The sequence below is a fragment of the Cariama cristata genome, unplaced genomic scaffold (genome assembly GCF_000690535.1).
Source record: "Cariama cristata isolate BGI_N322 unplaced genomic scaffold, ASM69053v1 scaffold989, whole genome shotgun sequence".
Taxonomy (NCBI): Eukaryota; Metazoa; Chordata; class Aves; order Cariamiformes; family Cariamidae; genus Cariama; species Cariama cristata.
This window is the reverse complement of record NW_009635054.1, coordinates 42823-55281: the sequence shown is the minus strand read 5'-3', so window position 1 is coordinate 55281 and position 12459 is coordinate 42823. Positions and strand designations below refer to the sequence as shown.

The 12459-nt window shown below is 42.2% G+C and overlaps 1 protein-coding gene across 5 annotated transcripts in view; it reads right to left on the bottom strand.

Moving 5' to 3' along the window:
- Window positions 1-2428: 2428 nt before the first annotated feature.
- Window positions 2429-12459, bottom strand: part of LOC104167182 (sodium- and chloride-dependent taurine transporter) — a 52565-nt gene continuing 42534 nt past the window's right edge. For 3 of the 5 annotated variants that reach the window (XM_009707362.1, XM_009707366.1, XM_009707364.1), the window contains 6 exons: window positions 11205-11317; window positions 8270-8407; window positions 7090-7192; window positions 6048-6148; window positions 5204-5374; window positions 3137-3691 (listed from right to left, as the gene is read on the bottom strand). In XM_009707362.1, coding sequence (XP_009705664.1) covers window positions 3551-3691; window positions 5204-5374; window positions 6048-6148; window positions 7090-7192; window positions 8270-8407; window positions 11205-11317 — 767 coding nt within the window. In that variant the 3' untranslated portion in view covers window positions 3137-3550. Of the gene's footprint in view, window positions 2532-3136; window positions 3692-5197; window positions 5375-6047; window positions 6149-7089; window positions 7193-8269; window positions 8408-11204; window positions 11318-12459 lie in introns of those variants that run through there. The other 2 variants (XM_009707361.1, XM_009707365.1) reach the window with 2 other exon arrangements.

The following is a 12459-nucleotide window of genomic DNA, read 5'->3' as shown; positions in this document are numbered from 1 at the left end:
AAAAGGTGTAGGTTTTGTCTTGTTTTATTCTGGTTTAAATTCAGGGATCTGGTTCTAAAAATCTCATGCCAAAACTGCACTAACTTTTCCCTGGATCCAAACCAGTTCATCTATGACTAGTCATGATATTTTAATGTAGAGTTCCTCATTTACATAAAACAGGTAAAATAGGTCACAAGTGTTTAAACAAGTAAATTAGGAAAAAAAAAAATCAGTTGTATTTGCAGTCAGAAATAGGTAGAAAACACAGACTTTTTAAAAACATTATTTTTTAATAAATTTGGCAGAGAATCATGTTGAAATGCAAATTTATCACCAAGAAAAGTTCAGAAATCTGATAAAAGTGTTAGGAAAACCCCCAAAACTGTAAAAATGTGAGTGTGCTCATTGGAACTCAAACCCCAGACAAAACAAGAGGAATTAATTATTTTTTTCTTTGGAGGGGAGGGAAGAGAGGACAGGGGAACTGTTTTCCAGAAACAACAATTTCTTAGCTCTTCATGAGTCCCAGCCCTCCCTTGCAGTCATGCTAAAAAAGCACAGCAGGGCGAGACAAATTGACGTAGAGAACGCTTCAATGAGGTTGTTGCATATGTGCGAGACATTTTCACTTGGTACATGGAAGCGACTGATTTGAATGGCACAGTTTATATCGGACTGGGGCTGGGTTCTAGTTCTCTAGTAGTCGTACTTTGAAAGGTGTAGTATTAACCCTCTGGTTCTTCATGCAAAGACACTCTCCACAATGTGGGAGATGGCTAAATACCCAGCTGACTGACTGGAGACATCTCTGATGTAGCCAAACCATTTTTTTTCTCTAACTAAAGCTTGTTTCAGCTCTATAGCATGAAAGTGATGTGTAAATTATCTCTCAAACACAACTGTATCACAATGTACATATAAACGAAAAACCAAGCATCAGTGTTTCATCTGCACTCACATAAACCATTAATTTAGACCCCCGCTAACCTGCTAATTCCTCTTCACCCAGGCACGAGTGCCTGCCACTGCAGACATTAACTGTAACTCAAAAATGAGGGTCCAAGCTGAAGCTCACTAAGAAAGTTATCTTTGATTACATTTCCTTGCCTTTGATGGTTAAAGGCTACTAAAAAAAAAAATAAATTAGCTGTATGTATGTTTCTTTATTTTGTGCACATGCAATAACACCCGCTGACTCACAGAATTCCTCCAGTGACCTTTGGATGGCTATTGCCACTGGCCCAGCAGGTGTTATTCGATGTTTGCCATCTCCAGCTGTGGAAAAGTTTCATTTATAACTTTCATAATACAGCAACCAGAAAAAAGAAAACAAAAGCAATTCTACTGTGGCTGGTTTTGTTGCTGCAACTCAGCTATCTATGTCTGATATAAAAAATGTGCACAAATTCAAATTAGGAAGATTTCGAAAGTTATAAATGCAGCCGCTTTTTCCTTTTTTTTTTAAAAAAAAATTATTTTGGTCCATCTTGTAGTCTTAAATCACTCCTTTCCTGTTACAAGAAAACCAACAAGCTAATTAACAAGTATTTGTGCTGTTGTGGCCTGTTAGCCGATGGGACAAGAAAAAAATAAAATAAAATTACTGTGTAGGAATGTTAAGAACTCGGTATGTTCCTGTTCAAATGCCCTCTGCCCTGACAGAGTAAGCTGACAGCAGATTAAGCAGATACAAACTCTGCTTTTATCAAGCATTTCTTCTAATACCTTTGGATAGCCTAACTGTGGTATCATAAGAAAAAAACCCCTCTCCCTCTGACACAATGCCCACAAGAAAAGGCTGAGTTTCGCCAGAGAACCTGTTCCCAGCACAACCTGCTCAAGTTTTAAAAAAAAAAAAAAAAAAAAGGCTCTTGCCCATGTTTTCAACAGTCTTCAGGGAGCAATTCCCTATGGAAACATCCACTTGGCCCACATAAAGCGGAACCCCCATTTCTACACTCCTTGTAGTGGTTTCTCGTCACTCTCCAGTCTACCCTGGAACAGTACGCAATTCCTTCTGACCAAATACAAACTCTTTCAGTGTCACATGTTTCCCTTGCTTTCACTTAAAATCCCCAAAGCCCTGTCTCTTCAGCAGGTAAGAGTCATAAGCCTCATCAATATGTCTGATACCCTCTACCCACCCTAAAAAACAAACAAAACAAAACTCAAAACTACGGTTTAACCCAATGATAGGCAAGGAGACTGGGGGCCCTAGGTCCACTGCTGCTAGTTAGTAACATGGGACAAGGGGCTTAGCCCTTTTGACTGTTCCCCCAACAGTAACGAACCCACCCCCACCCCCCCGCAATAAATAAATAAAGCAAATACTGGTTACTGAACTTGGCGAAGCATTTTTGAGATACATGGATGAAAAGCACCTGTTTGCTGAGTGATTATTATCTTAATCACTATTATTATTAACAATGTCTGTTACAAATACCGGTTATACCAGGTGTAGGTGAGCGGTTTTGTTCCTCCTGTTGGGGATGACCTGGTTTGTGTTCACCTTTGGATGGTCAGAGTCCAGAAAGCATGCTTTTATTTTTCTGCCCCAAACCCCTGTCCAATACTTAACATACAAACAAATGAGCAAGTGAACATCTAAGACATCCAGAGGGCAGATACTGCTCTTCCCCTCTTAGCTCCCCAGCACTTGCCCCTGCTGCCCCGGGGACAGGCTGCCCCTCCTAGTTTGCAGAATTCAAGCTTACAACAGTGCCACCACACTTAAAATATGCTTTGCTGGAAAACTCAGGAGCAGGTACTGAACCTCCCTGTTCACACACAAAGAGCAGGCATTTCACTTAAGTAAAAAATACCAAACAACCAAAACCAAAAAAAAAAAAGAGAAAAAAAAGTGAACCATGCCAAATCCTGCAAATGCCTTCCTAAAGTCCTCCTCTTGTCTGCATGACAGAGTCCCAATGCTGCGCTTGGGAGAGATGGGTGCAAGGCTTTTCACACCCAACTTCTCTGCCGCCCTTGCAAACTCTCTGCTCCCACTGCCCGGCTATATCTTTATTCAGTGTGCTAAACATAACTGTACCCTTTCCCTAATGTGACCCTGAAGCCTGTCATTTATCACAATTGAACCAGAGGGTGGAAATACTACACCTTTGAAAATTCTCTTGAAACAGCATCGGTTTTTTAATCACCTCTCTCAACAGAGCTCCTTTTGTGTGTTCTGTAGGTTACCCTGCTCCCAACCATACCAGCACCTAAAATTGCTTTCTGAGACTTGAATGTATTGCTGGCAAGACAATCAATTCAAGTGGTAAGGTGTATAATGTTTAGAGATAAAGATATACATATCTAAAAAAACCCAATAAGAGTAAATTCCTGTAATATGTCTAGTCTGATATGAAAGCTCTCCCTCTACAGAGAGACATCTGCTGTGATTACCTTACAAAATATTAAAAAAAAACACACACACAAAAAATAACTTTCTCTGTGAGAAATAAAAATAAATCCTAGTGCAAATATAAAGCTCTGTAAACCTGGTCCTATGAGAATCTATGGTTAGTAAACGGCAGTTAAAGCAGGTTTATCCTCTCACAGAGAGAGCTCACATCATGGTTTCCACAATGATATGAGTAGGCTTGATCAATCCGCCATTCGAAGTTCCATTGGGGCAGAAGGGGGTGCCACTCTCCGTTTCTTTGGACCATCGATTCACTTCCTTGGGGGCAGCCACTGCTTTTATCCTCTGAAAGAAAGAAGAAAAGCAAAGGTAAGAAGACCAAGCAGCCCCTGCGTCTCCATGCGCAGGACGGAGGACATGGCGATCTGAAGATGGGGATGGCGGCTGTCAGAGATGTGCGTGTGCCATGTGGTTCTGCAAGGACGTGGGGACCCGGGCTGTGGAGTACCGCGTTCAAATTTTGCTCAGCTGCAGAGTCTGACTTGACACAGGCAAGTCCGACACGAGAGGGCATTCATGGCGTTATCCAGTACGCTGCATCTTGGGCTTTCAGTGCTGCAGCTGCTGCTCAAATTATGTGCGCTCTCCTTCCTCGTTTAGAAACAGCTCTGCTTTTTAGCCTTGCAGCTCATTGCCAAGTGGCAACTTCTCTCCTACATCTCAGTTCACAAAGAACTAAATGGCATCTGACCAGTGTTTACTCTCTTTTCTTTCCTAACATGGTCTTTGAGGAGTGTTTTGGCTACTTTCAGACTTTTCTCTCAATAGATGGTGACAATGTAGGCAGGAAAATAAACACTCATGAAAACGCTCTGGCCACAGTTGAAAAAGACCATTAACACTTGGAGGAAAACAAATGCAAGCATTTGTGCTCTGGGAAATGTTATTTTTTTATTCTATTCTCTGTTTTATCCTAACCTGAAGTGTCCTACTTTCTCCTCCAAGGATACCCTGGGCTGCATTTAAGACCATCTCATTAGGCAAAACCAAAACTAATCCGAAACCTTAGAAGAGAATTGCTAAGTTTCACATTTGCACAGTCTCTAAAAACTTTCCACTGGAAGAGAAATAAACCAGAGGAACCTGTGCTGAACTGTGAAGGGCAAGAGATTGTCTGCAAATCCAATCCGAGAGGATCTGCAACGATGAAGTCTGAATCTGGCCCAAAGTTTTCCAAAGATCATGGCAATCTGGATCCAGTGTTTCAATTTGATTCATCAGGAATAAATAAAAAATTTTAAAAAGCTAAAAAGTAAAGCCCATTGGCAGGAGGGTTTGACTTTTATTCAGTCCCCCAGAGTGAAGGCCATGCCTGGGAGCCACACAATCCACAGGTAGATCCGAATTTCACTGAAATTCAAGGAGTTCTTACACAGACAAGTTTGACCCAGGTTGGTCTGTCTGTATCTCGTTTTCTCAGTGATTTTCAGGATGGTGCTTCCTTGTCCCTGCAATCTGGAGAAGAGAGATCTGGCACTCGGAAACACCTCAGTCCTTGAGAGCTTATCTGCACGTGGAGGCAACGATCTGCCAAGCTGGAAACAGCAGAAGTGGGATGTAAGTAAAATCACTTGGTGTTTGTTTGAGGACAGAAGCTTCACGTTTGTTCTGTTTCTACTGTTTGCCCAAAGGACGGGTGATCTTTAACAGTCTTCTTTGCATTCACTGCAGGAGTGGCACCCGACTTTGCTCTACCTGGACAAGGTGGCAGTTTTCCAAGCATTGTGCTTATTTTGTATAAAACACAGCAAGTTAAAGTTCCCTTTCTCCTCTAGACAGACAACTGGTTACTCTTACCTCAATGAGCGACCCATCTGACTGTATGATGCGGATGACCATCACCATAGGGATGCAGATCATGGAGGAAAGGGCAAGAACCCAGCCCAGGCCAATTGCCCAGTCTGGGTATGTGTAGACCTTGTTGTAGGTCAGTGGTTTGTACTTGGCCAAAGAAAAGATAAAGCACCCCTGTGGATGAAAAAGGAAAACAAAGTGAGGCTCAAAAAATGCTGAAAGCAGTAGGGCTCTGGTGCTATCGCTGGCCCTAAGGAAGACAGGCAGTGAAAGTCAGAGCCCATGGATACCATATATATTTTAAACCAACGGGGGAATCATTCTTCCATTTAAATTATTGAAAGAGCATCTGCATCTGCTTATAGGTAGACTGCTGCTTGACAACAGAGTGTTAAGCAATGGTGCTGAACAGCTGCAGTACGCTGCCTATTCTTTTTCAAGGCTCAGATATTTGCTGCATTTTGCAACAAGCTTACTGGGATATTCTTCCCAGGCAATGAAATACTTCAAGTTGAGTGTCTGCCTCAGACTGCTCAAGTCTTTTTGTTAAAATGGTCTAGTAGTCCTATCACGTAAAGTAGGGACTGCTCTTTAGAGAGTGAGTTTTCTCTGTCACAAATGCAGTATTTTGCCAATCCTAAGAAATATCTACTTAAATGTAGCCAATTGCAATTTGTGCAGGCACAGCAGAGAACTGTCACGTTAAATTTGAGGGGTATGTTCAAGCCTCCAGCACCTCTTTGCAAATTGGTCTCTGAATGCAACAGCCTTCACTTGAAGAGAAGCAGTAAGAGGTGGCTCAGAAGTGCCATGTGGAACACTTGAGAGAGCAGAGGTTGGTACCCACCACGCAGAGAACTGGTGTGATCACAATCCAGCTCCATTTCATCCAGGGACCAGGTCTGTATCCAATCATATCCTCAATGGCATCATAAATATTATCAGCGCCTGTAACGGATAGTGAGTGCATTTATCAGAATCGAGCACATAAAAGCCATGTAAGGACTGTAGGATTACAGCTGCTTTCCTAGTCCCCCCAAGGGGTATTTAAAGGGAAGATGAGGGTGTCAGATGTATTGTTCAAATGCTTCCCATGGCTTTGAAGTTCAAGATGATCTTCTCCTTGAGAAGCTCAAAGGTTGGGTGCCTCTCTCATCCTGCACACCCCTCATTATTAGGATGCAGGAGTGCAATGCTAATCGCTCCTGCCCCTGTCACGCACGCACTCCTCTCCCCAGACTCTCACTGAACTTGCCAGATGGATAACCATGGGAAGGAGATGACAGTAAACAGTACAACCTGCTTCTACAGAAATTTGACTAATGCAAAATGAAGGCTTTGTTTTGCTTTTCTAAGGAGACGGAGTACGTGAAGAATCAGGGAAATGACCAGTCCTAAGCAGCAAACATCATTCCTCAGCTACTGTCTCAGGCAGCTACAGAGGCTACTGTCAGACCTTGGTACTCAGTATAGCCTAAAAATAATGGGACAGAATATACTTTTCTGTCAGCTTTCTTTTTATATTTTCTATGTGGTTGGCTTGTCCCTTGCGGACATTGCAGCTCTGAAAGGAAATTCTCTGAGAGACAAACAGAAATTTTCACGGTTGGCCAAACTTTCAACTCTCACCTCTAAACTTCACACATGTAACTGCTTAATTGTGCCTTTATTAATTAGCAATGGAAAAATACTCATTTTTGTGTGGAAAAAAAATATGGAGGCTGGCTTCATCTCAGATGCAAATCTGTCTCCAAGAGGTCAGTGCAAATTTATATTAACGGCATGGGTCTGTTGCTGAGAAGAAGATTCTGGGGTGGGTGATGATTGTCTGGCTAGCAAAATTGTCACTGACTCATCAAAAGGTATCAGATGAAAGGATTCTCACTTACCATAAACCCAGGCTACAGCAATACATTCAAAGAATGCAACCCACAAAAGGCATACACCACTAGCTGCATAGTAGTCAAAGAGTTGAAAAACATACATGCCACCCTGTGAAAGAGAGACACAATGGATTAGGATCCACAAGGGAAAAAAACCTGAATATTTCAGGCCCAGCTCCCAGTAACATCTACCAACATATCTTAATGATTGCTGTCTAAAATGAAGAAATAAAAAGCAAGTAGGGAAGGTAAATATTTGGCATTACCTTCCCCAGGGAATATGCATGTTTACTACAGGAAACATTCCAAACAAGCTGATGATTAAACAAAAGTAAGCCACTTAGTATAATCTACTGAGACACTTAAATCTTTCCTTCTTTAAAGTATTTTAGGATGGGCATTTATAGAAACAAATGATGTAAAGAAATAATTGGTTGCCTCCTAACATTAACTCCTCCAAAATACTAAAAATGGAAGTCAGTTCATCAGGAGGGTCTTCATTTATGAATTGAGTGGAAGGACTTTTTCCATAAGAATAGTTCATTTCTTTCTTTCTAACTCTCTTCGTTTATACTATGCTGTTTGACTCTGCTCTCACTACTCCGAACTGCATATACCTGCACTTTTACTTGAAAAACTGTGTTTGTTAGGCACCTCTGTTACAGGTGCTATTTTAATTTCCACAATCGTGCTCTTCTAGTTGTTTTTAAAATCTGGCTTGGATTTTATTTTTGAGATAAATATCACAACAGTGCAGCCAGTGGAACATATTCCCGTCTTGTTTATACTAGAATAAATCCAGTGGTATTTAATCGATTCAATCTGTGTAACTAAGATAAAAATCTCTTTCCCCGCATGCACTGGATGGATTCTTAATCTGCTCTGCTGAAGGTTCTCAATGTGTTTCATCATTTAGAGCCAGATGTTAGTATTCATACTCATGTTGATTAGTACCTGAGATCAGATTGAATTTAATGAAATTTCATTTCTCTGTTCCTCTGACTGAAAAGGGGGGAATATATAGCTCCCTTTCAAAATGCTTTCAGATCTACAGATGAAGGATGCTCTGTAGATCTAAAGATCTGCTCCTCCGAGTGGCTAATTCCGTGCAGTCTCATTCATAGCTAAAATTTGCCTAAAGTCTTGCTAAAAAAGAAGGTAATTTCCAGCATCGGTGCCTACTTACCTCAGTCACCATAGTTAGTCCCAGAAGATAGCTAAGGAAACACACTATAGCGATGAAGATTTCCCGTCGGTAACCCTTCCTTAGGAAGGATGGGTGCAGATCAACTAATGACGTGATCTGTCCTTCAACTTCAACAAACTAAAGGGGAAAAACAACAACAAAGAAATATGACTTGAAAATTACCTGCCATGCATTTTACCCGGGCTCATACTTGAACAAAGGCTCCACCGCAAAACCCTAACTGTACTCAGTGGCAAAACGCTGCTCTTAACAAATAAATCGGAAGCCATTCCTTTGTAACCCAGAGGTTGAAGCATGGGGGTAGTTTTCAGGTTGGAACAAGCTTTCAGAATTGCTCTTCATTTCCTAGCAGCCTTACAAACTACCAAAGGGGCTCTGTAAATGCAAGCCACAAGGATAAAGGAGCTTAACTTGATAACAGGAAGCCACTTCTGTGCCTTTTATGTTGTAGCTGTTCCAGATGAATAGAGGATACATGCTAGAAAAGAGGCAGAGAGAAAATACTCAAAAAAGCCTAAACTAGGAGAGTACCTTCCAGCCTTCTTTTGATGTGCCCGAAAACCTCACAGGTACTAGTTAGGTTAATTCCACAATTGGATAGAATTCTACTCTTGGGTATGCTAGTGAAATTCCAGCCAAAGGAAAGCAGACTTTGATGTGAAGTAGCAGCACTTCTTGACTGAACTTGTCTTTTCTGAACCTATGAGCAGAGTACCTCTGACTGAGGCTCTGGGGTACTGCTGCAGCAATAATGGAGCTGTTGATACAGTCCCCGTACAAAGATTTGGTGAACTATTTGCATGGGTGAACCAAAAATGAAGCTCTGAACAGATGAGCTAAAAATCTTACTTAACCTAGCTTCATGGTAACTGTATTTGTACTTACTTGCCATTGGAAAACTACATGTAAGATGTGTAACTGGACTTAATCAAATAACCCAAACTGGATTTGAATAAAATTTTGAAGTTAATCGAAAAACAGATGCATTTCAACCACGGAGAAAAGTGACTACTGAACTCCCCTCAAACAAATCCAAAGAAGAGATCAGTCAGCTGATCTGTACTTTCAGCGGGGCAAGGTACAAAAGCATCAAGTTCACTGAAGACATGGGGATACCATGGAGAACCAAGGTTCCCTCTGTAGAAATGATCTTCACTTTAAGTGGATAAATCACCTTATAACTAATGAGTTATCACAGGGATTCTAAGAAATAGCATTATTTCAAGAAAAGTTACCTTTTCCTACCTGGTATCTATAATGCTCTTACAGTGCCCAGAAGTGCCCTGTAACAACTCTACCCCCTTTGACCATGAGCTGAAGCTCCATTTTGGAAATACAGACCATCCTGCAAGCACTCCACCAGATTTTGTTGCCTCCTGTCTTGTTACTTTGACTTCTGTAAAACTGGTTTTCTTTTTAAACGCAACCCCTTCCTTTGGGCTGATTTGATCATAAACTGCTCCGGCATTCCAGAAACCTGCTTGACTGCACTCCAAAAAACCAAAGGGGTGGAGGAGAGAAATTAAGCGCTCCAATTAGTTTTAATCATTCTACACAGTGAGGACCTTTTTAAAATTACTAGACAGCTTCCAATTTGTATAAGCACAGGATTGTTGAGCCACGGCATTGGGCACTTTTACATTTACTTTGGAATGACTGAAAGTTGCTCACTAGAGTTCAAAGATTAAGCTGTAAAGAGCAATTTAGGGCAAATGGAATATCAAAAATGCAAGAGATTAAGTACACAACAACTGGGTAAAAATCCATTTACAGATCTCTCCTCATACGAGAGAGCATTTAGCCTAAATGAACATTTCACCCTTACTAATTGGGTTTTTATACTCTTAGTGACTTTCCATTTGAACGCAGAAAGCTGCCTGTTGCCCCAAAAACTTTGGCAATTTTGAATGTGTGGTTACCGCATAATCCTTGATCACCCATGTCGCCTTGTAAGTGGACTATCTAGAAATGATTTACAGGTTCTTTTGAGGTATTTAATCCAACATTCCTATAAGCAACCACTGGGAAAAATAACCTAAGTTCTTGGACTGAACTTTCTGATTTTTTTATGCTCACTAATTACTAGCAGCACGTGCTATATAATTAGTACAGCTGGAACCCAAAACGCTTTCTAGCCCGTTTGGAGGCACTGAATGTGTGCTGGTGATGTGAAAGTCAGCAGGATCCCACATTGCTCAGCAGCTCCAAGCCTAAGGCCACCCAAAAAGGCTGCGGCTTTGTCTTCTGACTGTTCACGAAGCCACCCTGGCTATACTGCACAAAACATTTTGCGCCTTTTGTGCCTTACAAAGGCTTTGCTTTTTCTTTTTGGCACTTGGCAACTATCAAAGCCTGTATTCCTAGTAGTTAGTACTCCTTACAGAGTGCTTTAATGATGGTGTATACACACTGCAGGTGATCACAATGGCACAAAGTACTCTGTGGAACAGACTGCTGTAGTCTTTTAAAATGATTAAGCTCTTCTCCAAAGTAGGAAAATACCTGACCGTGACCAAAATGGTCGTATTTTGCAGCCAGACTGGGACTGACATTTAGGTTAGGGAGTACTGCCCTAGTCTTGTGAGCTCCATTAGCTCCTGACGACAAAGACTTATTTGAATCATAGAATCATTATGGATGGAAGAGACCTCAAAGATCATCAAGTCCAACCGTATACCCGATGCCACCATGCCCACTAAACCCACTAGACCATGTCTTGAAGGACCACATCATACTAAGAATCACCAGTCATAGATTCATTAAATGCAGCCCCTGCACTAAAAAGCAACCCAGATGAATTCCTTTTAAGCAGCATTAGAGGTATTCTCTTCTTAACTCATGCCTGTAAAACCAGCTTTTCTCAGTCAGCAGCACCTAGACAATAAGTCACATATCTCTTACCCATTGTACTAACCTGGCTATCCAGTCCAAGCAACAGAAGCATAATAAAAAAAAGGATTGCCCAAAAGGTGGGCAGCGGCATCATGGACACAGCTTTTGGGTAGGCAATGAAGGCCAGGCCTGGACCTAGAGAAAGAGAAAATAGGAAAGGGGAAAGGGAAGGGAAGAGAAATAGTAAGTACCAGCTCTTTGGTAAAGGTAGCCACACTCTTTTTGCCTGGTTCCGTTCAGATAAATCCAAACGCGGCTGGAAATACCAGAAGTGAAACAGTTTGGCTCTTTTATCTGAAATCGAAGCACGCATGACTACAGCAGAAACCACAGGCAAACCCCCGAGGCCATTGCTAACAGATCACCAGTTTTAACAACTGTCTCAAACATGCCAATAATGGAGGTGGTCCTACACCTGCCCGCTCGGACACAGGACAGGACTGGGGCTGGGGGGAGAAGGGGTGACCCAGGAGAATGGCAGAATCCCACTGCTAGCCCACATGGTCACAATGAAGATGGTGATGATGATGAAACTCTTTTGCATGCAGGGAAGGGACTCTGCTCCAAACATTCCCCAGGACCTTTGCTAATGGAACCACTGCCTCCCTCTGTATGCAACCTCCAAACCCAGCACGGCTTTTCTAGAGCGGGGTTTGCACTCTAGGAGTCTGCTCCTTTGCTTCTGCAAACCCTCACTGCTGCACTGAAGTGATCAGGCTACTCCTAGTTATATCAGCTGTGGTCCCTGAAAAAAAATGCCTTCTCTTGTTAGGAATTGCTGGCGTGTAAAATCATTTCCCCATGCTGTCACATCATCTGCCCCTAATCGGCCAGGCTAGGCAGACCTGCCATGGTGACACTGAATATGACCAACATCAGCCCCAACTGCAGGATGGATTGCAACAGTCTGGGAGCACCAGAGGCACTGGAACTAAGTGCCTGGCTTCTCTCCTCTGGAAACCAAAGCCTTATGTGCGAGTGCTCATCACTAGACTGGGTCTCGTCTGCGCCATGGACCAGACGGCATCTCACTCATACCCACACACCGAGCATACGTGCAGTGCTCTCGCATGCTGATCTCCAAAGGTGCTCTCACCTGGAGCCAGGTGCTATCAGCTATCGCTTATAAGAGCTTTTGTCGAGAAAGAAAGAGCCCTCTCCAAGTGGGAGACAGGAACACTGGCAATCCGGCATTTACAGCAGGCTCTCAGAATGGCCGTAGAAATTTGGTGAAGCCGACAAAAAATTCTGAGGGCAGATTTAAATTCAGATTAAAA